The sequence below is a fragment of the Patella vulgata genome, chromosome 2 (genome assembly GCF_932274485.2).
Source record: "Patella vulgata chromosome 2, xgPatVulg1.2, whole genome shotgun sequence".
In the NCBI taxonomy this organism is placed as follows: domain Eukaryota; kingdom Metazoa; phylum Mollusca; class Gastropoda; family Patellidae; genus Patella; species Patella vulgata.
Window position 1 is genome coordinate 74,476,767 of NC_065880.2, and position 27,926 is coordinate 74,504,692.

General features: G+C 33.7%; 2 protein-coding genes across 5 annotated transcripts in view; one reads left to right on the plus strand and one right to left on the minus strand.

The window, feature by feature from the left end:
• LOC126812500 (dual specificity protein phosphatase 16) overlaps nucleotides 1-6,476 on the minus strand; it is a 57,178-nt gene extending 50,702 nt beyond the window's left edge. Inside the window, exon 1 of the mRNA XM_056098378.1 lies at nucleotides 6,288-6,476. The gene's annotated coding sequence lies outside the window, so the exon portion shown is untranslated. The remainder of the gene's footprint in view (nucleotides 1-6,287) is intronic.
• LOC126812502 (ATPase SWSAP1) lies at nucleotides 219-27,926 on the plus strand. 4 transcript variants are annotated; one of them, XM_050538923.2, is made up of 8 exons: nucleotides 6,607-6,639; nucleotides 8,909-9,078; nucleotides 9,894-10,034; nucleotides 10,887-11,042; nucleotides 16,490-16,604; nucleotides 24,432-24,508; nucleotides 26,096-26,196; nucleotides 26,958-27,926. In XM_050538923.2, the coding sequence occupies exons 3-8, from the start codon at nucleotides 9,904-9,906 to the stop codon at nucleotides 27,080-27,082; spliced, it is 705 nt and encodes a 234-aa protein (XP_050394880.1). In that variant the 5' UTR covers nucleotides 6,607-6,639; nucleotides 8,909-9,078; nucleotides 9,894-9,903; the 3' UTR covers nucleotides 27,083-27,926. The 4 variants fall into 4 exon arrangements, with proteins under 4 accessions (XP_050394878.2, XP_050394882.1, XP_050394880.1 ...); XM_050538924.2 differs by having other exon boundaries at nucleotides 6,608-6,639; nucleotides 8,965-9,078; XM_050538921.2 differs by lacking the exons at nucleotides 6,607-6,639; nucleotides 8,909-9,078 and adding an exon at nucleotides 219-276.

Genomic DNA, 27,926 nt, shown 5'->3' on the forward strand with positions numbered 1-27,926 from the left:
TAACATGTAGAATTAAGTTGTGCATTCTGATCCATAAAGAAGACCAAGTAAACATTCAATTACAATGGTTATAACCTTTGTTTTAACATCAGGTTTATAAAGCAAGGAGTGAACAGTAAATAATACACAATTATCCAGTCCATGTTAAAATGACATCATATCTTTATTTAAACAGACACAAAGCAAGTGTATGTCATTATTAGCTTCCATCAGTCAACATCGCAAGTTATCGCATCTACTGACTTCAACACGTGAAACCATACCAGCTGATCACAGGTATAATATTTACGATAGTTACAATGATAAAGCTAAAATAAAATTTAGTCTACTTTATCTAAAGAGAGTGATTACTTCAATAATTCACTTGTGCGTAGGGATCTTTAGCATTGGGAGTAAAGCTGAAGACCAGAAAAAACCCTTGAAGTACATCTAAGATTTAGAGAACCCACAAAAAAAAGGGTGTCATTCATTATTATTAGATACATGCACATCTAACAACATTTCACGAAAAACCGAGTTCCTGTGATAATACTCAACCAAAGAATATTTTACAATTGACCTCTTCCTTGTCTCAAAATAACATCCTACTGTTCTGCTCCAACTGGGTTAATGAAGACAGGCATATGCCATAAAGTGTTCTACATGTATGGTCTACTCTTATATCAAATTCCAACTGCCAAGGGATCTTTTACGGCCATGCCAACGTGTGCACGGGACCTCGGTTTTTTGTACCATCTGAACTACTAGACAGCTATTCTTGTCAATCCCTACGTCCTGCACCACGCCGGAAAATCCTGATGATCTTTCTAAGCCAACACCAGGATCGAACCCGCCATCTCCAACGTAGCGAGCCAGCATCTTACACAGGGGTTGTGATGACGAGACATAAAATCCATTTCATTCCACTTCAGGTTTCACTTTCAGAGAGAGAGAGAGAGAGAAATTAGGTTTAACTTCCACTCGACGCAAACTAGGTCATTTCGGGACTAACATATGGTTTAATTTTATTTCAATAAATCGCTTGCGCGTAGGGGTCTTTAGCAGTGGGAGGAAACCGGAGTACCCGGAGAAAACCCACAAGGCTGGACAGGCGACCTTACTCTTTGTCACGTACAACCGGGGATTCGAAACCACGCCAGTTGACTCAATGACAGGTCTTATGATACAGCACGCAGGTGCTAACCATTCGGCCATCCAACCCCCCAGGTTTCACTTTCAAATCAATGGTACAATGTATTTAGAAACTCTAATTTTCACTCAATATGTTTGTTCAAATCACCAAATATCTTCGCCCTACTGACTTATATATTCATTTGTTTTGGCAATTCAGGCATGTATCAACTTTACATAAATAGAAACACGAAAACTTTTTTACTATATAATATTTCCTTATTTGGTTACTAACCATAAGGTTCTTTTTATAGGTCATTCAATATTCAATATCATTCAATAATATATCACAATTCATGAATGTTCAATTGTTACTTTCACTTGCAAGGTATATTTATAGATCATACAAATACAGGTCATCATATCAAATCATGCTGCATCATTATTCAGTTCAAGTACATGTAATACAATACATGTACGATACATACATGTACCAACAGGAGTTAGTGCTGGTTGCACAGGAATTTTATTTGTATATGGATGTGCACCTTAATGTAGACGTGACCTTAGTTTATTGTAACATCCAAACAACTAGACACTGTTCTGTGTCCAGCCCTTTGTCACACACAAACGAAAAGGAACAACCACACTTGAAAATTCCAAGGAACTTTCTCGACCAACCCAAGGCCTTTACTCACTGAGACATTGTGGCTCCCACACCCACATGTTTAAGAAGCAATTCATTAATAATTTAAAGAATGTATACTTATAGTAAGAGCAAGAGAACCACACTATATATAAGCAAAACAAAACCTGCAGACAAGACAAACTACATAGAGCTTGCAGGAAGTGAATGGACCTGGGGGGACACCTGTAAGCTTCCACTGCGCTCAACATACAGTTTTCCGGGCCTGTAATGATACAGGCTTCACTCAAAATGAAAAAAATGAAAAGATTTACAAGAAAAAAACTCATAGTTATCTCGGATACTGAATTCAATTAATCAAGGATATTAATTTTATATGTAGGAGTTCAGTAATTTGTAGGAACAGGATGTATGCATACAATGTATATAAGATATTAACTCAATATACTATGACAGAGAAGAAAAGAATTTGGATAATGATCTACCAGGATGAGCTTTAAGATGACCACATAAATATCTTTCCTATTATGTTCCATAATAAACATTGAAATCATTTGTAATGCTAATGCCACCATGCATTATGTCTAAATCTATTTCTTCCCACGTCTAAATCCGTTTCGCCTCCTAAACTACCTCTATACTGCCCATCCCATTAGTAATACAGGGTCAAGATTGGGCTAAAAAATAAATACGAAGATAATCAAATTAACGAAACCGCTCTTAGCAAACCAACAAAACCGGCACTGCTCTTGGCGACCATCAAACCTGGTGCCCCTTTCTGGTGTTGATTAAGTTCATGACTGACCCCATTGGAACCCAGACCGGCACAGAAAGACCCCAGACCGGTGCCATCCGTCAGATCCTTGTACCATCTTGACTAATTTTATGGTTGCATACATGTATGTCAGTCAGTCAGTATTATTGAAAAAAATCTGGACCGGCGGCACCATAAGGCCTCATATCTTGTACCGAACCACCTTGTCCCTGGTTACAGTTCACCATATAGAATTTTAACCACCTGTAACCATGATACAGTATGCATGTACATGTACCTTACACAGTACATGTCATGTAAATGTACTATAACTGAATAAAAAGAAGTATGTATGTTAATTATACTTGGAGTAATTTTTAAATTGAAGCTTTAAGTAACTGTGTGCGTGATTTGCATTTTTCAGAAATTATCAAATTTCTAACTGCTTAATCCTCACTAATTATATGTACTCCGATTGATTATTCAACATTTACATGTAATCAAGATAACAAAATTAATATCTATGCTACATGTAGATAATCTAACAGCTTGGATTCAATCAAATTAAAAACAATTAGATTTCGCCAAACATAAAGATGGCAGTACAGATCGATGGAATTTCAGTTTGTCATATCTTTTTAAATACTGAATGGAATGGGGTCATTTTTGAACTTGATATTCCTTCTCTAGAGATTCAATGATGAGGGACTTTAAATGCACAGTGCTGAATTTTGTGACCTTACAATATTTTACAACACTACAATGAAAATATTATGCATTTAATTAAGGTGTAAATTTGGTGTCAAATTTAATCTCTTTCATATTGTAAACTTTATACTATTTATGCCAGAATAATTTGAAAATAGACATAGGATTATTAATAAATTGTGTGTAACATGTAACCATGGGTCAGGCCAAATGAATTTGAAATTTTTAAGCTAATTTTTATTAAAAATCTGCTTTTTAATGGGCAGCTAAAATCCACATGTACGTATGTACCTTACACATGGCAGGCAGTTTTAATGCACTTTAAATGATATAAGTCTATAGGCTACTGTGGTTGTACTATGGGTGGGGGGAAATAAGAGGAGACCTCAATGTTTAAGATTTCAATAAATGCTTGTTTTCATTCAACATACATGTACATTGGATCTCCAAAAGTGCACTGTAGTGTAGACTCACATATAAAAATACATTGTACTCCACCCAAATTACTTAAAACATAAAGCACATGTATATAATTTAGGTACGTGTATTCAACATCCAAATCATGGATTTAGAAATTCCAAACATTTGATAAAATATTAGTTTTAAATATCCTATTGTTCATGTATGATTGTTAGATGGCTATGTCAACACCAAAACATGTATGATATACTATTCAAAAAAAGTAGGGGATATTTGATTTTGGGGGCATAATACTAAAATATGCAAATGACTACGAAAAAAGTCACTATAGAACCTAACAGAAGAAACATTTCCAGTTACATGTGACGCCCAAACGCACCAATAGCTACCGCATGGAATGCAGGTGATGCTTGGGATCATCATGGGGGTCCAACCCAAGATTTGCACGACTCTGACTTTGAATGTTACAGTCATTGTGGCATTGAATTCCAGGGTGGAAACATCAGTTTAATTGTTTTAGTGACCCGAAAACAAATTTTGATATGCGTCGGCTTACCCAAAATGAAAGGTTACGTGCCCTTGGCATGCTACAGATCGGCACAACACAGGCGGTTGTGGCGCGGACGATGAATGTTTCTCAGTCTGTCATAAGCAGGCTATGGTCCGGATACCGTGATACACAATCTGTACAGGACAGACCACGCTCAGGTCGACCAAGGGCGACAACTCAAGCCCAGGATCGATTTATCCGTACCTTGGCCTTGAGAAATCGTGTCATCACAGCAAATCAGATCAGCGCTCGTCTTCAAACAGACACTGGTGTGAGAGTGAGTGGCCAGACGATTCGGAATCGACTGCATAGGGGTCACCTTCGCGCCCGACGTCCTCGCGTGATCCCTTGTTTGAGAGATCATCACATTCAGGCAAGACGTCGTTGGTGTAGGGATCGTCAACACTGGGATAATCGACGCTGGAGCAATGTGATGTTTTCAGATGAGTCAAGGTTCACTGTTGATTTTTTGGACAGACGTAGGAGGGTGTGGCGTCGTCGAAACGAGCGCTTCCAAGACGTTAACGTCATCAGACATGATCGATTTGGGGGTGGTTCTGTTATGGTGTGGGGAGGCATCACTGTTGCTGGAAGAACGGCTTTACATGTTGTTGCAGGGCGTGTTACAGGCCAGTACTACCGGGACAACATCTTGGAAGTCCATGTTGTGCCGTTCGCACGACGTCATGGCCGCCGTTTCATCTTCCAGGATGACAACGCAAGATGTCACAGGGCCAGGATCGTTACAGGTTACCTCCAACAACAGAACATCACCACATTACCTTGGCCAGCACTGAGTCCCGACCTCTCCCCCATCGAGCATGTCTGGGACATGCTTGGACAGAGGTTACGTCAACGTCAACAACGTCCTGCCAATGTCCAAGAACTTGCTGCTGCGTTGCAACAGAAATGGGACAATCTGGACCAAAATGACCTTAAACGTCTCATTAGGAGTATGCCACGTCGGATCAATGCTTGTTTGGCAAACAGAGGAGGATTTACCCGTTACTGACTTGGTTGTGATGCTGTGGTAACTTTGCTGTTTGACCCCGGGTATCATTTTACCCTTATAATGGTCAGTCTGTGCCTTACTTAGTCTAACGATCATTTGGAATAAATCGATGAATGTGAACTTCATTTCATTTTGTCATTTGTTTCTTCGTCACTTTCATTAGGTGACTTTAATAACACTTAAAAATCAAATATCCCCTACTTTTTTTGAATAGTATATAAATTCTGAATCAAATTTATAAAATTATATAAAAATGACACCGGGGAGAATGATTAGATAGGATTTGCCAGTTTCCATTTACTAGAAAAATATTGTAATATAATATAATATAAATTATAGCACTGTCTTCTTAATTTAGATGAATTTTAATTTAGAATTTAAAATTTTACTTTTCATATCTTCTTCAAACTGAAATATGAATTAACCATGAACACCAACTACATGTTCATTTGATACATTAACAGAAATAATAATAAAAAAATAAAGTCACATTAACCTACTTATTAGTGTCTTTTGATAATTTATGTACATAATTACAAGTGTTTGTGTGAAACTACCAAAGACGGGGCAGCAAACCCCAGTTACCTTCCCCATCTATACACCTCACAACATTATAGAACTAGAATTAAACCACTAGTTAATAAATATGTCTATAGCCAGTGTCCATACTGTGAAATATGGATCTATATACATGTACCATGATTATTGATGACATATACATGTATATCAATTATAACATAGTTCTTTCATAAATATACACAACTTGGCGTGTGGCATATAATACTATACAATTGTATTATTATTATGTTGTAATATATGCCCCAGTGATGATAGGTCATATACGTCGTAAACTATGTAGGCTACTTTAGGAAAAAAATATTCAGTCATTCAAAATTAAACAAATTATTTTCAACTAAAAGGTCACACAAGGTGAATAATTTGTTCAAGATTTCAAAATGTATAGCTGTATAGACAATGTCAATTTCATTATTATTTTTTTATATCATAAAGTCGCCTTTTAATTCCCATGTCATATCATTGAATAGCACTGTATAATAAACTAGAGTCAGATTCAAATAAAACATACCTTCGCTCGTTGCTAGCCAAGTGAGGGAAAGTTTATCGATAGCCTTACGGTAATTCCTTGAAACAGAGAAAGTCCGTTTGTACAGCTATATCCTCTTAATCCGATTCCGTAATGTATATCTGAATTAAAACATAGAGGTTTTCACAAGCGTGTCAATTCTCATATTATTACCACCATTTTAAACATCATCTTCCCAAGGATATGTAAAGATGAGGTCATATACTAAAATTTGCATCATGAAGTCACTCTCAGCCAATCATTACACGTTTTACATCCTTATGGAAACTTGCGCATTTGGAGCTCTTCAGCGTAAGAGGCGAGAAAAGCGGGAAATAAGAATCAACAAAAACAGGTGTCTGATGGAAAATTTATGAATTTAGGGGTATTTTATCAGATATAGGGAGCATGTCACTGCCATTTACACATACATATATGAAGATACAAATGAATTTGTATCTGTAATCGTAATATTCTAGTCTTTATTGCTCAAATAGAAGTATATTTTCATTAATACTAGGACTAACGGTAACTTAGTAGTCGCGATTACCCAGTCGCAAAAGTCGAAATTTTATGTAAAAAATGGATTAATTAAGAAATAAATTATTTGAAGTATGACTGGACAAAGTAAACTATTTGTAAATAATACTTGGTGTTACATTTAAAATATCAATGCAGAGGAATTTGAATGTAAATCAGAGGAAAAATAAAAGGGGTATACTAATCACCAGATTTCTCCGGAATTCACTGGAATTCACTTACAAACACTGGAATTCACTTACAAACACTAGAATTCACTTTGAAGATATCAGAATTCGCCAGCAAGATCTACCTATTTACTTATATTTTGCATTAATATTAATATTGAATTACTTAAAAACACCAAAAATCCTGACATTCACTTTGAAAACATATAAACACCAGAATTTACTTTCAAAATATTAGAATTCGCACTTAAGACCTTAATAATAATAATAATAATCTATTTATAAAGCGCTGAATATCCAACAAATGAGTTGCTCAAGAGCGCTATAATAATTCCTATTCACTAATATTTTGCATTAATAATAAATTACTTTAAAACACTTAAAATCACTGGAATTCACATTGAAAACATATAAACACCGGAATTCACATTCAAAATATCGGAATTCGCACTTAAAGCCTTCCTATTTAATAATAGTTTGCATTAATAAATTACTTTAAAACACCGGAATTCACTTTGAGAAAATCGGAATTCGCCCATAAGACAATTGTATTTACTTATATTTTGCATTAATATCAATACTAGAATACTAGACTGTATATCTGTTGTAAGAAATTAAAAGAAATAAAAAAAATCCCATAAAAACAAGTCAAGAACTCGATCATTAATATATTTCCAGATGGTCAACTCCGAAAAGACAATATCATTAGAACACGGCAGTATTCCATGTAAACATTTCTCAAATGTGGAGCAAAACGTTCTCAGTGTAGATGAACCAAGGTTATTGGAAAATTAACTCATTAATAATAAGTCAATCAAATAAAGTCTCATGCTGATTATTCCTTAAATCAACACCTGATGTGTTGACGTGTGCAGTAGGTATTTTAATAATTAATCTGCAGTGGATATGAAGTTCAGATTTATGTTCAACCTGTTTGTTGGCAGGTCCCGTTTGTTGAGTTTCTGGCTAAGTGGGTAAGACGCTGGCTCGCTAGCCTGGAGGTCGGGTGTTCGATCCCTGCATTGGCCGAAAAAGTTCTTCCAGATTTTCCAGCGTGGTTTCCCCTTGTCAGTGATGCAGGATGGAGGGTCTGACAAGGACAGCTGTCTAGTCGTTCGGATGGGACGCAAAACCCAGGTCCCGTGTACACATTGGCGTGCAAGTAAAAGATCCCTTAGCAGTTGGAAGTCGATATAAGAGTAGGCCGTAGTGCCGCTGCCCGGGCAAAATTTCCCTCATAGCACACTGTATGGCATATGCCCGTCTTCATTAGCCCAGTTTAGGAGCAAAACAGTAGGACGTTAAACCACATTTCATTTCATTTCATTTGTTGAGTGTTTCTAATCAGACAGGAAATTATCACATTACACACAAAATACACACAAGCATGACAATGCCCGTCTCTGGGCTACTCCTAGGCATAAAATGATATAAATAGTTCGATCGCATTTACCTACACCTCACTTGGAAATTATTTCTATATCATTGTCTTTAATATCTTTATCAATAGTCATAGCTACTTGTTAAAAGATTAAATACTCTAGTAGGGCCTTTTATTGGCCTTGCGGTGTGTGCAGGCGAGATTGTGAAAAGACTAAAAGTATCTTGTTGTGGTGTATGGTTTCATTGTGATTGTGAAAATTTGACTGAGGTGGAGTTTACCTTTTTTCGCCAATATTCCTCAATACCCATTACCTGCTCATCCTGTTATTTTGGTGGTACATCAAGTGATACATATTGTTCACGTATTTCACCGAACATAATTGATAAGAAATTACAATACAAATTTTACAAATCACTTTATAAACTTTCATATTACATTAATATGTGTCTTTAGACCCAATCTGATTAAAATATAGATCTATATTTAGTTTCATTTTTTTATACTTTCAATGGCCTCCACTATTATGTTTCAAGTGGGTATTTGGAAATAAAACTTTTGCCTTATCTTCGCTATGAATGTCTACCCACAGTTCTATGCACCACCTGGCAAGAACTCACCACAACAGACAATTTGATTGGCTTTCCCTCACATCAACCAGAATTTGGGTTATATAACAACTTTTCCAGATCCTGGTGTAGTGAAGGCAAGTAAATTTGAACTAAATAGAGTCTGTGTTTGAAACAGATTGTTTTAGACTCATTTCATCTGTTGTAAGGTTCCAAAGAATAGGCCCAGGGCCATATGCCCTTTATTCAACACACTGCATAGTGTCACATGACCTCACATGAAGAGTAATATAATGATGTTTCACTACCTCCTGATAAAATATGTCGTACCCTTTCCATTTTCAGCAGAAATAAGCTGATATTAAAATGTAAAAAAAAGATCAATTTTGTTTAATAGACAAGCTATTTTTCACAGTGGTTAACATGAACGATTCCAATGTTTTTGTTTTATAAAGTGAAAAACTAAGAATCATCGATTTATCAAAATTTTATTCATACACAAAAATATGAAAGTGTTATATATCATTGTTCCTACCTGTTTTTGATTTTGTTTTTATATTATGGTTAGTTAACATCATTTTCTTAGAGAACTAAATTTTTTGTGGGTTAAGTAGTGGATTTGGAAGAAATTTTAGGGAAGTTCTAAAGTTTAATTCTCCATTCAACAAAGATATATTACAATCTCAATTAAGCTATCAACATACTACATTAATATGCATGTATAAAAGTGTAACATGCATGTATAAAAGTGTATTTTTGAGATCAACCATATTGGCCTTTTATTTTTAGATAAAATCTATATTATTAAAGCTTCAAATAAGATTTATAATATCATAAGTACTAATAATTGATTACATCTGTTTATGTTTAGTACCGTATATTCTTGGTGCAATATACATGTTGCCTGGCAGGTGCTGACATGTCATTAAACACCATTTCATTTTATTTCTAGGTCCTTCAAGATGTCACTTCTAGCAAGAATGTTACCAATTGTCTCCCCCTGGCTACAAACTGATCCAGTAACCAATGAATTTATTCAACAGAAAATATTAACTGATGAAAGAAATATGGTGATGTTTGGAGGACAAAAAACGTAAAGAATCTTTTGAAAAATTTAGTGTTTATTATGGCAGTGTACACAAAAAAAATCCTGAATGAAAAAATGAAACCTCTGCCTCCCTCCATGGCTCTACCTGAAAGCCAGGACATAAGGCACCTGTTATGGACTTTGTCAGGCACAAATTATCGCATAACATTATACATTCTGTGATATTTTGTACTTTATGTGCAGGCTTGCCCATCTCATTATTTTTTTGTTTTAATTAGCAAACTGTCATGAAAAAAAAGACCCCATGATTAGGTCAAGTTTCATTGCCTTCAAAATATTACAAATGTCGAAAGTATGCAAATGGCCTTAAAAGTAACTTAGTTGAACCATATGGACAAAGCCCAACAAACTAGGTTAGAATTTTAAAAAAAAGATAGTATACTACCGGTAAGTGCCAAAATTCAATGGAAATGTCACGTTCAAATTGAACATTGGCAGCTATTCAAATTAGTATGTTGAAAACAGCTTAGCTAATTGCATTAAATTTAGTTACTCTTGAGGTCATTCTCATACCATATACAGTATTTTATTTTGTCCAGCGCAGTCAACTAAACTGGGGACTTGATCAGTAAAACTAAAATATTTTAAGAATGAAGCCTTTTCATTGACAAAGTGCTAAAGATTATGCTATCATTTTAATGCTTAGCTTATGAATGTTCAGTATTCTTAAAATATTTGAGTTTTCATATTTAGGGCCATCAGAATTTCAATACATATACTTAGATCAATTTCTTGTATCCATAGATCTGTTATTTTGTCAAGTACATGTATGTATTATATGCAACAAAAAGTTTTCAATTTATTTTAGTTTATTTCTTTAAAATTTATATTTTTTAGGGGCAAGACATCACTGTTGTTCCAGACTGCTTTATCATTTGCTGGTGAAGAATTGACTGTTATGTTTATATCTCCACAGCCGTTGGCTAAGCTCCCATTAACAGTTCATGGCTTACTTGACCCAAATGCTGCAATTTTGAAATCTGTTAAATTTGTGTAAGTAAATTTGTGGGTTTTCTCTGGGTCCTCTGGTTTCCTCCCACTGCTCAAGATCTGGTTTGGCTCGAGTGATTACACCACTTCTGTTAGCATAAATATTGGTGAATGCTGTACAACGGGAAGGGTATGCTTATTCCTCAGCATAACTAGTGGTGAGTGTTGAACAAGGGGAAGGGTATGCATGTTCCTCATGTTATATGGGAAGGGAGTCATGGTGGACTACATGTGCATGATATTCATGGATAGACATGAAATATCCTTCTGTAATTTACTGACGATTCTAAGACAATAAAGATGGCGGTGTGAATTCTGTAGAAAGCAATGTGAACTTTAAATCGCCACAGCATACTTTACGATTGATCAATTTAACCAATAAATTATTTAATATGACTATTTGCCATTTATTCTGCTACATTGGGCCTTTAAGTAAAACATGCAATGCTTTTATTGTGTATGTTATGAAAGTCTATATTTGCCATTTATTTTGATACATTGGGTCTTTAAGTAAATTATGCAATTATTGCAGATCCCGATTGAAAAACCCAGATAATGATCGTGAATCCCAATAAACATGCTCGTTATTGATATATTTATATAAGAGGAAAATAATATTGAAATTAGAGACTAAATACATATCTCTCTTAACTCTATTTATGTTGGCTTAATAAACATGTATTACTGAAGCAAGTTATTAATTTGTTGATGTTACCTATATAAATACTGATCATACTATCAAAGTGTCTGTTGACTATATAATTCTGTTACATAATTTAACTGTATGAGTCATTTGTTTTCCTTAGGCCACACCAATTTAATTTTCTGTTTTTCAGGATCTTGATAAATAGCCACTTGAATCATGTTAAAGGTGTTTAGTTTAATATTTCAAAACTGCTAAAAAATTTGGATACAAGGCCACACCAATTTGATTTTCTGTTCTGCAGGGCATCGATAAATAATTAGCCGCTTGAATCATGTGAAAGATGTTTAGATTAAAATTTCAAAACAGAAAAAATTTGCAACTAAAAGTTTTTGAACTGCGCATCAAGTACTATTGGTTTTCAAACTAGTCTTTTTCTTGAAGAAATAAGAAGCAAAATTTGGACAGGTGCTCTTGAAAAAAAGAAAATGAAATTGGTTTGTCCTTAGTATAACCAGCTACCCGTGGTCTTAAATAAGCCTACATCTATATTTCCCTGATAAACATTGTATAACCAGCTAAGCAAGTAATGGTCAGTACATATAAATATAACTAGATATGATTCATCTTTTTGCATCAACAAGCAGTTGCGTTGTATGATGATTCAGATTGCGTTCAATGGGTTTTATTTCCGGGTTTTGCAAAATTACACATTTGTAATATTTCCTAAAGTTTTTGCCCTTTTTGAGATGGCTATGATTACATATTTATCTTAAAAAATTATGCAAACACAGATCTGAGAGAAAACTCAGAAAATAGATTTTTGAATCATGTTTCTAATTAGAAAATACAAAAATGTTCTTGCTTCAATACTAGATTAAAAGGTTTTTGTAGTGCAATATGTAAATTCAACGGTTTACATGATGCAGAGCATAATGCAGATAGCACTATTTTAATGGTACACTATACCCAGAATAGTAAGAGTATCATAGTGTATAGCTAGTATGGTCAGTTTTCATGATGCATCAGCAGGGTTTTCATGGTGCATCAGTAGTGTTTCCATGGTGCATTCCACTGCATAGCTTGTATGGTCAGATTTCATGGAGCAACAGCAACATTTTCATTGTGCATTCCACTGCAATTCTAGTAGGGCCAGTTTCATGGTGCTTCATTAGGGTTGTCATGACTGATGGTGCATTGCTAGTAGGGCCAGTTTCATGGTGCATCATTAAGGGTTGTCATGACTAATGGTGCATTGCTAGTAGGGCCAGTTTCATGGTGCATCATTAAGGGTTGTCATGACTAATGGTGCATTGCTAGTAAGGTCAGTTTCATGGTGCATCATTAAGGGTTTCATGGTGCATCATTAAGGGTTTCATGGTGCATGTGTAGTATGCTTAATTTTCATGGTGCATCAGCATGGTTTTGTAGTGCATTGCTAGTATAGTCAGTTTTCTTGGTGCATCTGCAGGTTTTTCATCATGCAGTGCTAGTATGGTCAGTTTTCATAATGTATCAGTATAGTTTTCATGGTGCATTACTAGTATGGTCAGTTTAAATGGTGCATCAGCTGGGTTTTCATGGTGCATTTATGGTATAGTCAGTTTTCATAGTGCATCAGTCACAACTACAGGCCATTTTATCATACTTTACTTTGTGGTGTGATCACTCTACAAATTCACATAAATTGTTAATATCGAAGAGAAATGCAGAATTTTTCAATCGCATATCCCAGAGTTATCCACCATGGACATCCTAATAATCTTAGGCTTGAGTTCACAATTGTATTCTAAACATCTTGGTGTGATTGTTCATTAGGGTACTTGCTTCTACTAGAAAAAACACTATCAATTTTATAAATTCTAGAATTATAAATTTTGAACACGGTGTTTGAAGCCTATTCAGTAGCTTGTGAAGGCCCTATCTATGTGTTCTATAATATTGTATGGTGTATTTGTGCAGTATCAGAATTAATTGAATTGAAATGTCAGAATTTTATGTTTTCCATGTTGTATATCACACACTTTTATGAAAAATAGTCAACAAATCTTAGAACTTGATATTTTATAACAATGAATGAAAACAGTATAAAAAATATGACTTCTTTAATTTTTGAAAATATCTATGTCCTAAAATACTAATTAATGTCATGCATAATTCGAGGAGGTTCATTAAACAAAACAAAAATATTATTTATAGTAAAAGGTTCTTATGATAAAATGTAGTATCTTTTGGTACAGTCTATTTCTTTTTTTAAGTAATTGTTCAAGGATGATAATTTCTTCAAAGATGATAATTGCTCAAAAATGATAAATGTTTCAAAGATAACAGTTTTAAGATGATAATAGTTTCAAAGAAAATACCTGTTTTAAAGTAAATACTTGTATTAAAGAAGATACACTTTCCTTGAATTGATGTGAATGATACACATAAAAAAACACTTAAATGTTTTTGCTATTTTGCTTGTAATCTTTTTTTATCTTGGATATATGATCTTGTACTTAAAAGATTATGTATCTAGTCATATTTACTTTTTTCAACTAAATTATTACGCAATGATTGCATTAAAATTTTAATTATTTAAGAAATATTGAATGCATTCTTCGTAATTCCTTCTAAATAAATACCTTTTGTTATAAATGTTTTGCTTGTTCTTTTCTTTTTGTTTTGCAATAACATACAACATCTATATAATTTGTATTTGTGCATAAGGTATAATAAATTATTGATTTAAAGTTTTAAGAAAATATAGGATTCACACCATTCTTACCTGCAACCAAAGCAGTTGTGCAAAAGTTTGAAACCCGATGGCTACAGCTTCAACTTGATAGAATAATAATTCAAATTAGCAACTTGATTTGAACAAATCCAATAGTTGGAGACCTTCATTGTGAATGTAATGGAGTTTAACAGGTGTCTAAGATATGAATGAAAAGAGTTATCTGGACTTGGTTTGTTTTGTAAAGGTATGAGTCATCCCCTGAACATGTTGTTGTACCTTAACTGTGGTTGGTTTATAGATATACCAGGCTGTGTTATAATTGTCACATTGGCCACTATTGATTACTTCTCGGATAAATCCAGCAGTAAATGACAGACGGGCACCTCTGTTGTAGGAGTCACAAATCCAATTCTATAATTCTCATCACATGATTATTTTATTTAATGCTGTTTTGGTTGCCAATTTTATTTCATTGAGGTATTTAACATCTTAACGAAGTGTTTCCAAAACGAATACTTTATTGAATTTATCTTGGTTTCCTAACTAAATTCTAACAGATAAATGCCAGTTTGTTGTCTGAAGACCTTAATTTCTGTATTGGGAGGGTACAATGTCTCTGCAAGGTGCTAACGAAATTTAATGGTACTGAATGAACTTTATTTATTTAATTAACACCAGGACAATATGGTGCAAACAGCACTGATAATCTTATACGAGTCCATTCATTCCTCTCCCATCCTTCCGGCCCTCCCTTCTAAATCTTGATGTACCTATATTTTTTTTAAAAGTGATTATATGTAATAATCATATTTACTCTAAGGATTCATTTTTCTTTCTTTACTAAGGGGGTGAGGAAGGAAGTTGGTAGTTTGTGGATGGAACCAATAGGGATTACAAATCTGGAGAATAAATTGTTACACAAATAGGCATTTTTTGATAATTCCACAAAGTTAGAAATTCTCTAAATCATGTACGATAGGGCCAATTTTATAGTAACTCTACCAAAACTATAACTTTGAAACAGAAATACAAATTATTCTTAGATCTTACAAATATATATAGATAACATTAGGAAGCCTATTAATTAATTGCCAGGAGTAGTGTTGCCTGCCTAACCGTGTGGGTTTTCTACAGACCATCAGGTTTACTCCCTCTCCTAAAGACACCCTATGTTCAAGCGAATTATTGAAATAAATTGTGTAATAGGTTAGTTCCAAAATGAACTAGTTTGTTAAAGAAACATTATGGGAGATTAGATAAAGAGCTGGCAGTTCTCACTATAGTAGGTAAAAACTAGATAATGTAAAGGGAATTTGCTAAAAAAAGAATTAAGTCAAATTGATCAATTCTGAACCGAGAATTTAGCGATTGAATTTTGGGCCTAGCCTCGATCATCCTTACTAAAGTCAGTACAATAAAATACATAGTCTCGATTATCCATTTCTTGATTTAATCATATGAGCATAGAGCAGCAGATCGGATCCTAATCCAGTAAATATCACAGACTAGCAATGACATCGAGAGTTGATTATGATCTGGATAAGTTAATTAATGTCTAATTAATAATTTAGATAACATTTCAGGCCTAAAGAAAGACCTGCAATAGGCAGATTTAGCTCTTGCTTATAAACCTGTAGTAACAATAAATCTCTTTGATCTTTGGGGTATATTCTATGCCCGGGATAACTTGCGGTCTGAAAGTCGGGGGCGGCTTTGGATATATACAAGGAAATTTGGGGTTATTCTTCTGAAAGTTTTTCTTTAAACCTGTAATGGGTTATTCTTCCAGGGTAGGGTTTTTTTCCCATAAGAAAAAAAACGATATAAGGTTTTTCTTAGGGGAAATCTGGGATATTCTCATCTTGCGTACATGTAAACATAGACGGTTTATAAGCAAGATAAAGTACTCAACTTCGGCTATGCTGGGGAAGAAAGACTGAAGAAAAAACCCTCGACAGAAAAACCTTGGCCTGGCGGCCTCGATTTTTCTTTTTCTCAGGTTATTTTCTTCAGTCTTTCTTTCCCCAGCATAACCTCAGTCACGTGCTTTATCCTACACATAATGTATGTTTAATCTCTTTGTAGGTACCATTCAACAGTGAAAGAATTAATAGACTATTGTGCATCAGTCCATATGAAGCAGTATTATCCAGATGTTATTATATTAGATGATCTAGAACATTACATTTCACAGTTAAAGGTGATTATTATTAACGCAAGCGTTACTCAACTTGTTCTAGTTCTTGTTCTACTTCTTTTTTGGGGGAACGCTTATCAAAACTTGGTATTCTTGTTCACTGGACAATTATTGTTAATCGATTGACAGAATTTCAATTTTTGATATGAAGTCAAAATTCCAAGATGGCTGCAATGACGTCATGCTCGCTTCCTGGTTCATAGTATGCTCAGGCTTGTTTTTAAACAAATATGGTAATTTAATATTGCCGAACACTGGAAACATGAGCAGGAAGGATTTCTGAAGTTAAAGGTGAAATTCTGAGGAGTTTTTGTTTTGTTTGCCTGGCAACCTATTTTTTGACTATTTAACCACCATTGCTCTGTCAGGCCCAGCTATATTAATCTCATTTGAAGGATTGAAGTAATATTGATATTATACATCATGATAGGCATATGTTTGGAACCCAGTAGACCATGCAGCACAACTGGCTGGCAAAACACACTCATATACATTATAATTGCAATTTTTTTGCAGTGGTGTGCTGAAACTATCAATTGCAATGTAAACATGTCTGTCCGTCTGCAATTTCTTATTGGTATCACTCTAGAGATTACAATTAACATGATTGTATCTGAAATTTTAAACAGGTTTTTCAGCTGTGAAAAGTTCAGATTGTATCTTTATGAAATTTGTTTAATTTTTAATTGACAAGATTGTTATACTCCCACTGCTAAAGAGCCCCACAGGCTTACGAATCACGGAAATGATATAGTTTGTGTCAAGTGGATGTTAAACCCCTATTCTCTCTCTTTCCCTCTCTCAGTATACTAGGAAGTATGTATTGTAGCATTGTAAGTTTAAGCGCACTATCTTTTACATTGTTCAAACATGAATTAGTATTTGAAGAATCGGACTGTTTGTAATTAAGTTCTGTTTCATGCTGTATTGTCGTAACTTCAAAGTAATAACCTGCAGGCTATTATTGGGTTAGTTTGATGTTGATTACGGATAATAATATTAGAAAGAATAACCCAGTCATTACTCTCTGACCTCTACCTGCTTGTCGTCATATGTTCATCTATACTACTATTAGATCTAATGAGGAAATAGAAATTGATTTTACATTAGTGACTTTACATTTTTTGTTTTAGTTAGCTATGACTCATGTTTATGGCCATATTGAAATAATAATAAAAACCGATTCATCTCACCGCAAAACTACTAATACTTGCCGCTTTACCCTGGTGCTACATGTATGTCGTTCCCCTGTTTAATCACTCTTTGTTTTAGTGACTCAAGCGGTCGATGGCAAGGCCGTTATATAAATAATTGGTTAATCCATTAAGTTCTTTTTTTCATGAGCACTTGACAGATAATTAGGGCTTTGATATTAAAAGTGTTTTACTCTGCAGGGTTTATTTCTTACGAATTGTAATAAAAAAAGGATGTATTATTAGAAATAAAAGCACTAAATACATAAACTATATTTCATGAAATTCAAGAGACAAAAATAACCTCTGTTTCCTGTGTTTGTTAATTAAATTTTTAAAAAAGAAAAATCCACATTATTTTAAGATTTTGTTTAAATACCCCATTCTAATGAATAAATAGAACTTTAGGCTTAAAAAGTATCTTCAATTTTTTTTTTTCTTTAAGGATATTTTTTAATTTATGTTTTCTGTATGGATATTTTGAAAATTAGATTTAAAAATAAAGAAATATTTGCAATAAAAATCATTATTTTCCATTCCCTGTCTAGTTATTACAGTAAGGTAATTAAAATAACATTTTGTACAGAATACCACAATTCTAATGAATAAAAAAAAATAAGGCTGAAGTATTCTTAAGTATTCATTTTTAAATTAAACTGAATTTAAAAATGAAAATCCTTAGAATAAAATCCCATGTATTTATTAAAGTAATAAGGGAATTGGAATATGTACTTACAACTTGATGTATATTTTTCTTCAACTAAGGGAGAGAAATGGGGTTTAACGTCCACTTGACACAAACCAGATTATTTTAGGACTAACATGATAAAAATTTATTTCACTTATTTGCTTTCTTCTACGGGTCTTTAACAGTGCAAGAAAACTGCAGTACCCAGAGAAAATCAGGTTGGGGAGGCAATCCTACTCACATACAAGCTTGGAACTGAAACAGGGCCCAAAGTCGCAATTTGCGATAAGAATATTAAAGTGGCGATAAAAAATTGATTTTAGTGATAATTTTGGCAATAATTTTAATCGTATTTGACCATTGTCAATCACAATAACATGGCAGAATATACATGTATACTATAAATTAATCAACTCACTGATAATCCGGATCGTGTCAATAAGTAATACTAACCAATTGTCTCAGATTAATGATTAGTTGATTGATCATTGCCAGTGATCTATATAGAGTCTATCTCAAGTCATTATATGATGTTTCGTTTCGTCTTAAAACAAAATGGAAAAAATCAAAATGGCCGATAATCCTTTTCGAAGAAATTTAATATTTTAATAGTTGAATTCCATTTAGTGTGGCTTCATAAACGGATATTATTATTTCAAATTATATTATCACCAATGGTCAGAAACGTAAGAACGAGTCCAATAGCGACTATTCTCGAGTGAGAATACAGTCCACCATCTGTTTCATTGCTGCCACCATAATGCTCTAAAGTGAATGACTAGTTTGATTGTAAGCAGGGATTCAGATTCTGATACCGCGTTATGGTACCTAAAAATAACAATAGGCCTATTATTATACATGCAAAACATAAATTTGATGTGTAAATACTGAAAATATATTGTGCAATACTGTGTGCGAAAAGACTAAAGTCATAAAAAACAAAATGTGATCTTAATAAATCATCTCAAAACTGCTAATGTGTTACGTAAAGACATATTTGTTGTACATACCGGTAATTGTTTTATAATAGGCTTTTCTTTTTTATCACATATTTCGGCAGATAAAATATTCCAGTGGGCCCTGAATTGAAACCATGCCACTTGATGAGGGTATGATCTAAAAGCGATTCAACCCCCATCTTTCCTATTTTGAAATAAAATGAAATTAAAGCTTGTGTAGTTTGATATAGAAATTATTATCCATTTTGGCGGAAAGAAATTGAAAGCCAGTATGAGCCTCGATCTGAAACCATGCCACTTGATGAGGGTATGATCTAAAAGCGATTCAACCCCCATCTTTCCTATTTTCAAATAAAATGCTATAAACTCAAGTTAAAGCTTGTGTAGTTCAAGCAAAACAATAATTTTTATGTGTAGGCAATGAAATATTACTGTGAAGGAGAAACTGTTTGAATAAAATAAGATCAGGTTTCTTGAAATAATGGTTACATCTGTTGAAATAACTATCAATAACTACAATATCAGAAACCATTCATTGTCCATTAAAGGGACAATAACACTCTTGCTGGCTTGACAGCTCCAGAAAATAAATAATAGCCTTATTCAAAGTACTAGATGTTTAAGTGTCCTACCTGTTGTGTAAATTATCCATTACATCCTATTTTACTTGTCTAGGGGGTTCGAAAATATTTTTAAATCCAGGTCACATTTGAAAAGGTTTACGTTAGGCTTTTCAAATCATTTAGTTGAATTTTTCCAATTTTTTAAATTAGGTGTGTTAAGATGAAATTTGTATCACCAATTAATTGGAATATTGTAAAATAGTACAATTTGTTGACCAGAATAAAGATTGGGACATATTATTCAGTTACAACAAGAGTGGTATTGAGCCTTTAAATAAATAGTAAATGTGATCAAACAATATTATGATCCTTCTCCTATAAAAAAAGATTAAGGATCTTATCTGTGTCCAAGTTACAGTACATTTAGGAGGATATGTTTAATGATTAGTCATATTTAAGATGGCATTCAAGTGACTATAAGTCTATGCAAAATAGAATAATTTGTTGTCATTAATCAGCCTTTTACCATATTAATTGTTGAATATGCAGATAATGTAGAAATTTTAATGTCAGATTCCTACAGTCGTGCGATGCGTTACGATAGGATTGTCCCGTTGAGTTCTATGTGCAGATGCATTTGGATGCGTTTCGATACAGTCAACACGATCGCTACGACTGGCCTCAATATATGGTAAGACATGATAGGATCACCACTATTACTCCTCGATTCAAGCCACGATTTCAATCGTCTTATGAATCATGAAAGTGGGATCCTAGCATAACAGTTTTAGCTTTGGTACTTATAATTTTCTTGAATAATGCCCTCTGTAAACAACGTTATTTTGGTAGCCTATCAATTTAAGAATTAGAGTTTCGAAACGTTGTATTTGAAAATGTGGAGGTGTGCTGTTTGCTATGTAATAAGTCTGTCGCCATTTTGTTGTGGGCGAACAGAAATGATAGGCCTTTTTTAAATCCAATCCGGGGCCCTATCTAGCATCTGTATTTTGTGGTTTTGTTTCCTTAATTAAGTCGTTTCAAATCGAAATTTCATCGATCTGTGCTGTTTGCTTTGTAATGACCCCGCTGCCATGATAAGCCGTTTTTTTTTTTAAAAAAAAATCCAATTGAAACCAAGCTGGGTCGTCATCTAGCATCATTTTTTTTTTTTTATAAATAATCAATCTGAGTACATATATGAGCGCGACTTAAGCTGTGAGAAATTTGATATTTTAGCAAAAAAAATGCAAATGACGCATCATTACATTACTAACAATATGACTACTTTAAGATGCTGCTGTGTTCAGTGAGACATAAAAACCAAGATTTAAGTAAATGAAATAAGGTGGTGAGAATTGTGATTATTGTCACAATAGTTGTATTGATGTGTTATTAACATATGGATATTCTGTAGGGTTCCATTAGCTGAATATAAAAACACCCCTTTCATTCTATAATCAATCAATACTGCTTCGATTCCAGTTTATATATGGTCATTGAATATTGACCACCATTACAGGTATGAGTCATACTTCCTACCAGTAACTAGTACTATTTGTTAACTGGTAGTCGATGGTACAAGTTACTTCACCATGCTCTACATACAATCTTAGGTTACAGAGTATTACAGTTATATGGGCTACTAGTATCGGCCTCATGAGAAATCAACAGGAATTTTCTTGATTGATTAATGAATAAAAGCTATACTTGCAAATACTCGACCAAAAAATTACCAAAAAATTGAAAAATGGGCTAGCAGCATTATTGACCTTAATTAATAGGAATTTTGTTGATTGATTAATGAATAAAAGATACATAAAATTACTATACATATTTAAACAAGATCGCATGTTTACTTAATTTTTTTTTGTTACCAAAGTAATAATTAATGGACTACCAGTTTTGGCTTGATGAGAAATCAACAGGACATTTTTTTTCATTTGATTTATGAATTAAAGTTATACATGAAATTACTATACACATTTAAACAAGATGTTTACTTAATTTTTATACGTCCACATTCATAATGTGGACATATTATGCCGTTGCCCCTGTGTGTGTGTGTGTGTATGTATGTTTTTTTGTTAGTAGTAATTAATGGACTACCAGTTTTGGCTTGATGAGAAATTAACAGGAATTTTTTTTCATTTGATTAATGAATTAAAGTTATACATGAAATTACTATACATATTTAAACAAGATTGCATATTTACTTAATTTTTTTTGTTACCAAGGAAATAAAAAATGAACTATCAGTTTTGGCTTTATGAGAAATCAACAGGAATATTTTTTGATTGTTTAATGAATAAAAGTTATACATGAAATTACTCAATGTATTTAAATAAGATCTCTGTTTTACTCCCTTTGTTTGTTACCAAAGAAATGAAAATTGGCTACCAGTTTGGCTTTAAGAGAAATCAACAGGAATTTTGTTGATTGATTAATGAATAAAATCTATACTCTACATATTTTAACTAGATTTTACTTGGGTTTTCCCTCCCAAAGAATTGAAAAATTGAGTTGAGATATTTTAATTTACTGGTATTTGATAAAAAGATTACCAAAACTGACCTAAATTAGGCATTATGAGAAAAAACCCCAACTATCTCTTAATTAAAAGGGTAATTTGGGAAAATGGTGCTATTTCTATTTTATCCATATAGTCATCGTTGAAAAAATATTTGAATCACAAAATGTGTTCTTTGACCAATAATGTTCATTTTATAGCTGATAGATCCATGAAATAGGGTTTAAGGTCCAACTTTTCTGCACCGACTGGGCTAATGAAGAGTGTGTTATGAGGTAAATTTTGTCCAGACAGTGGCGATAGGCCCTACCAGTACCCTAATTATGAATTCCAACTGTCAAGGGTTCTTTTACATGTATGCCAATGTGTACACGGGACCATGACTTTTTGTCTCATCCGAACGACTATATGTTGTCATGGCCGAGATACAAACCGTGGTCAATTGCGCCATATCTTACAATTTTTGTTTGGAATTTTGATAGATAGCATTAACTAGGTTTACAATTGAAATTTTTTGAAAGATTGTGATAATAATGTTGCCTTTATCGGTAAATTATAAGAAAATGAGCAAAAATGTTCGATAGCCTGTGGTTACTATTAATCAATATAATAAGATGTGTTTAGTTTTAAAATTAGAGATAGTGTAGTTAACGTAATTGATAGAAAACAAACATTCTTGTTAATAATCATTTAGTAAAATACACATATAAAATCCTTTTTGACTTGAGGGAAAACTGGATTATTTCAATGTGAAGTTAGAAAATATAGGCTTCACTGTGTGTAAGTAATTATTGACGATGACTCACCACAGATATAGCCGATATCTTGTCTTGTTTTTTTTTATTGCGTGGTCGTATTTTGAAAACTAGTCACTGATAAATTGTCCGACGCGTGTAAGACTTCATATATTATTTCCGCAGTTGGGAATAAAAGTATGTCATAAAGTATTCCCTATATTACATTTTAGATATTGTGTTATGTTATAAAGTATTTCCTATTTTACATTTTAGATATTGTATTATGTTATAAAGGATTTCCTATTTTACATTTTATAAATTAATATTTGTCTTAATAGTGGAAGAGAATCCTAAAGTTGATATGGCATGTCTTTAGTCTTCATTATGGTTGGGATAGGGTGGTTGGGTGTTCTAAGACCTGTGCATTAGATGATAAGATGTGGCATGGGTTCGATTGCAAGCATGTACATGACAAGGAGTAAGATCGTCTGCCCAACCTTGTGGGTTTTCTCCCACCCCTATGTGCAAGCAAATTATTAAAATAAAATTGTACCATATATGTAAGTTTGTGTGTGCTCTCTCTTTCTTTCTGGGGATCACGTGGCTAAGTGGGTAAGACTAAGTGGGTAAGACGCTGGCTCGCTAGCCTGGAGGTCGGGTGTTTGATCCCTGCATTGGCCGAGAAAGTTCATCCCGATTTTCCGGCGTGGTTTCCCCTTGTAAGTGATGCAGGATGGAGGGCCTGACAAGGACAGCTGTCTAGTCCTTCGGATGAGACGAAAAACTGAGGTCCCGTGTATACATTGAATGCACGTAAAAGATCCCTTGGCAGTTGGAATTCGATATAAGAGTGGGCGATAGTGCCGCTGCCCGGGCAAAATTTCCCTCATAGCACACTGTATGGCGTATGCCCGTCTTCATTAGCCCAGTATAGGAGCAGAACAGTAGGACGTTAAACCCCATTTCATTTCTCTTTCTTTCTTCCGACAAGGGAAAAATGGGGAATGTACATGTGTGACAATAAAAGTACAAGAGATGATCATACAAGTGTCACAAAAAGGTACACACCCACATACACACTAGAGATCTTACATGTAACACAACCAAAATAAGTTGTTAAAATTATACTTTTTTTGTATTTGATATTTCGTCCTTGTTTAAAGAGTGAAGGTGTTGATCATGGAATGGCTAAAATCTGTGCCTTGTTGATTGATGCTGCCTCTTTTATTAAACAACACAGGTAAGTTAAAAATAACGTTTGTACATAAGCAAAATTAGGGTTCTTATTTCAGTCATCTTTATCAGTCTTGACAGACTGACATCACTAATACCTTGCTATTAAAATACATTTTTATATGTCAGTTAAAGGGGCATTATGTAAGATTTAGATAAAGAGTTAACAGTTCTTGCTATAATAGTTAAAAGATACATAATGAAAAGAGACTATGTTGAAAATTTCAGTCAAATTACCACATTCTGAGCAGAGTTATTGTTGTTTGCAGAACAGTGTAGCCTCAATTGTCATAATATCCGATTGACTTTAAATTTATATACAGTGTTTAAGATCATGAGACGAAGAAGCCTCTTGATTTTCAACGATTTTGGATAATTACTGCCAGAGTTATGGCCCTTGATCACTCTAAAAAATCTTATGGACACTCTGGAGGCTAAAGTTAATATCCGATTGACTTTAAATTCATACACAGTATTTAAGGTCATGAGACAAAGAAGCCTATCAATTTTCAACAATTTCCAATAATTATGGCAATTGATATTAAATGTTTTGTATGCTAAATGTTAGAATAGGGCAGATCTAGAAGCTAAATGGGTTGTTACTTGTAATCAGATTTTAGTGTGTTGTGACTCTGCGGACAACTTAGCTGCTGTGTGCGTATGTTTCGTTGCCTGGCAACCTATCTTTAAATTAAATCATTAACCGTCAATCATAATTAAATTTGTTGAAAATTAAAACCATTGGAAGTTCTAGCTAGTTGATATTGGATGGCATGTAAATAAATTCCTAATTAATGATTTATATAATAGTTGAGGCTAAACGAAAGATCTGCATTAGGTAAGTTTAGCTCTGTGTAGATGTTCATTGTGTGAATATCTTGATGGATGTGGTTTGATGATGAGTATTTTCTGCTTAGCCTAAGCAGTTTTTTGTCTGGCTGTCTGGCCATCGCACCTTTTTGAACACAATAACGCTTTCACATGGGCTTTGAATGAAAAGAATCACCCCGAATGGTGGCGAATCTAAATTAATCGAAATTCATGGCGATTCAGCAAATAGAAATCAAAAAGATTGTCCAGAATTGGGAGTAGCTACGAATAGTTTATGGAAGAGCTACAATAATTCGTATGTAATCGGGTGAAAATATGCTGGTAGGGTTACGATAAAGGTACGATTTGAAAGAATCATCTACGAATTGTGGCGATTCAGTTATGAGTTAGAAATGTGCCGAATTGCTTACGAATATGCGGAATTCAGTTACGAATACACTACGCTCTCCACAAATGATGCAGATAAAGCTACCAAAAGTTTACAATATATGCCACGACATGTTTACGATAAATCTCGGGCCACAAAAGTTTTTGACAAATCGAGAAAAGTTTGGATTCGGGACAATTCGTGGCATTCATAACCCATGTGAAAGTGGGGCATAACTGACATATAATGGATTTGAAACCATTGAAAAAAATTTTTTGGGGGTGATTCGTGGCATTCGTAGACCACATGAAAGCGGGGCATAACTGTCAAAATCTTGACTGAAATTCCAAATTCTATCTGTTTTGGTGATTTTGAAATATGATTATTTTGTTTCAGTGAAAGTGGTAAATGTAGAATGTTGTTATGTTTATCAGATAAATATAAATCATTACCATCAATATGTAAACAGTTTGATTTTAATACTTTATATATACAAGGTGAGCTGTTGTAGGTTTATGGGGGAGTTGGATGGCCGAATGGTTAGTACTTGCACATTGTATCATAAGGTCTGTCATTGAGTCAACTAACATGGTTTCGACTCCCTGGTTGTATGCGACAAGGAATAGGGTCACCTGTCCAACCTCGTGGATTTTCTCTGGGTCCTCCGGTTTCCTCCCACTGCTAAAGACCTAATACGTGCAAGAAAATTATTGAAATAAAATTGAACCATATTATGTTAGTCCCGAAATGACCTAGTTTGTGTCGAGTGGAGGTTTAACCCCATTTCTCTCTCTCTCTTTGTAGGTTTATAAAAATTATCTAAATTATTGAAAATAATTTTTTGAGGGATAGAGAAATCTAGTTGCCAATATTATGTTTTCAATAAAAACAAAGTCATGACTGTTGTTTATCTGTTTGTTTGTCACATCATTGTCATAATACATTTAATACAGTACCCAGAGATGAACCCTATTTAATTGTTCAATACAAATGGTGCATGGACATTTCAATCTTCAATGAAGAAACCCTTGCATGTATTTTTGAATTTAACCTAAATGTGTGAAGGGAAATAACTCTTAAATGGCGAATCAATGTCTGCCGAGAGAGAAATGGCGGTTTAACATGTAATTCACTTTCGCCTAGTGGGAGGAAATTTTTTCTGAAATTCACATTTAATAATATTTAAAACACCTGTGGTATTAGCTCAGTTTTGTCACCCTTCCAAATACAAACATATAATATTTATTGTACTTTTCAGGTGCTGATACAAACCAATTTGACTTGATATACAAGACACAAGACAACAAAGAATTAACATCCAGTTACATTTTGACAGATACAGATATCAGATTAAATCATATTGTGTTAAAGTCTACAACCTGATGTTTGTTCATATATTGTTCATCATGATAAATTTACCATGTAAAGATTTAAGGACAACAAAAAATATAAACTTATGCCAGATATTTTTGTGATCCTCAGATGTTTTATTTGGACATCATAGATGAAATCTTGTTTTCTCTACCCTTGGTAGAAGCGGACATTAACATCATGGCCATTGGTGGAAGTGGACATTAAACCCCCATGGAATGAATGAAGACACTTTGTTTAGAGAATACAAGCAGGGTGCAAAGAAAGATCAGATTAAATTTGAGTCCAAATCCTAGAAAATGAATGGGGTTTAAAATTTACTCTTCTGCACTGAATAGGCTAAGAAAATTCTAGCAAACATGGTATCTAGAAATGATAAGTTTTGAAGGAGAGTTATGTTTAATGCATTTGTTTTAAGATCTTTTATATTTTTTATTATCTTGTTATAGATTTGAAAGAAAATTATTTTTGTTATTAATTAGACTATGTTACATTTTACTTACAGATGAAATGGGGTTTAACTCCTTAGTTTTCTGTAGCAACCGACTAATGAAGACGGGCATTGAACACCATCAGTGCGCCATGATGGAAATTTTGCTTGAACTTCCACCATATATAAATATTTCCAAATATTTTGACAACAATACCACAATATTTATATATATAAGAAGTCTTTTAGTTTCTCACATTTATGATCAATAAATAAATGGTCATGTTGTATTTAACAGATTATAACCATTTAAACATCAATAGACCAATAAGGTCAACAACAAGCAGCAATTACATCCAGGTATTTCTGAGTGCAAAATAGGTTATGTGCCCTTACATGCCAGCTCCTGCACCACTGACACACAGA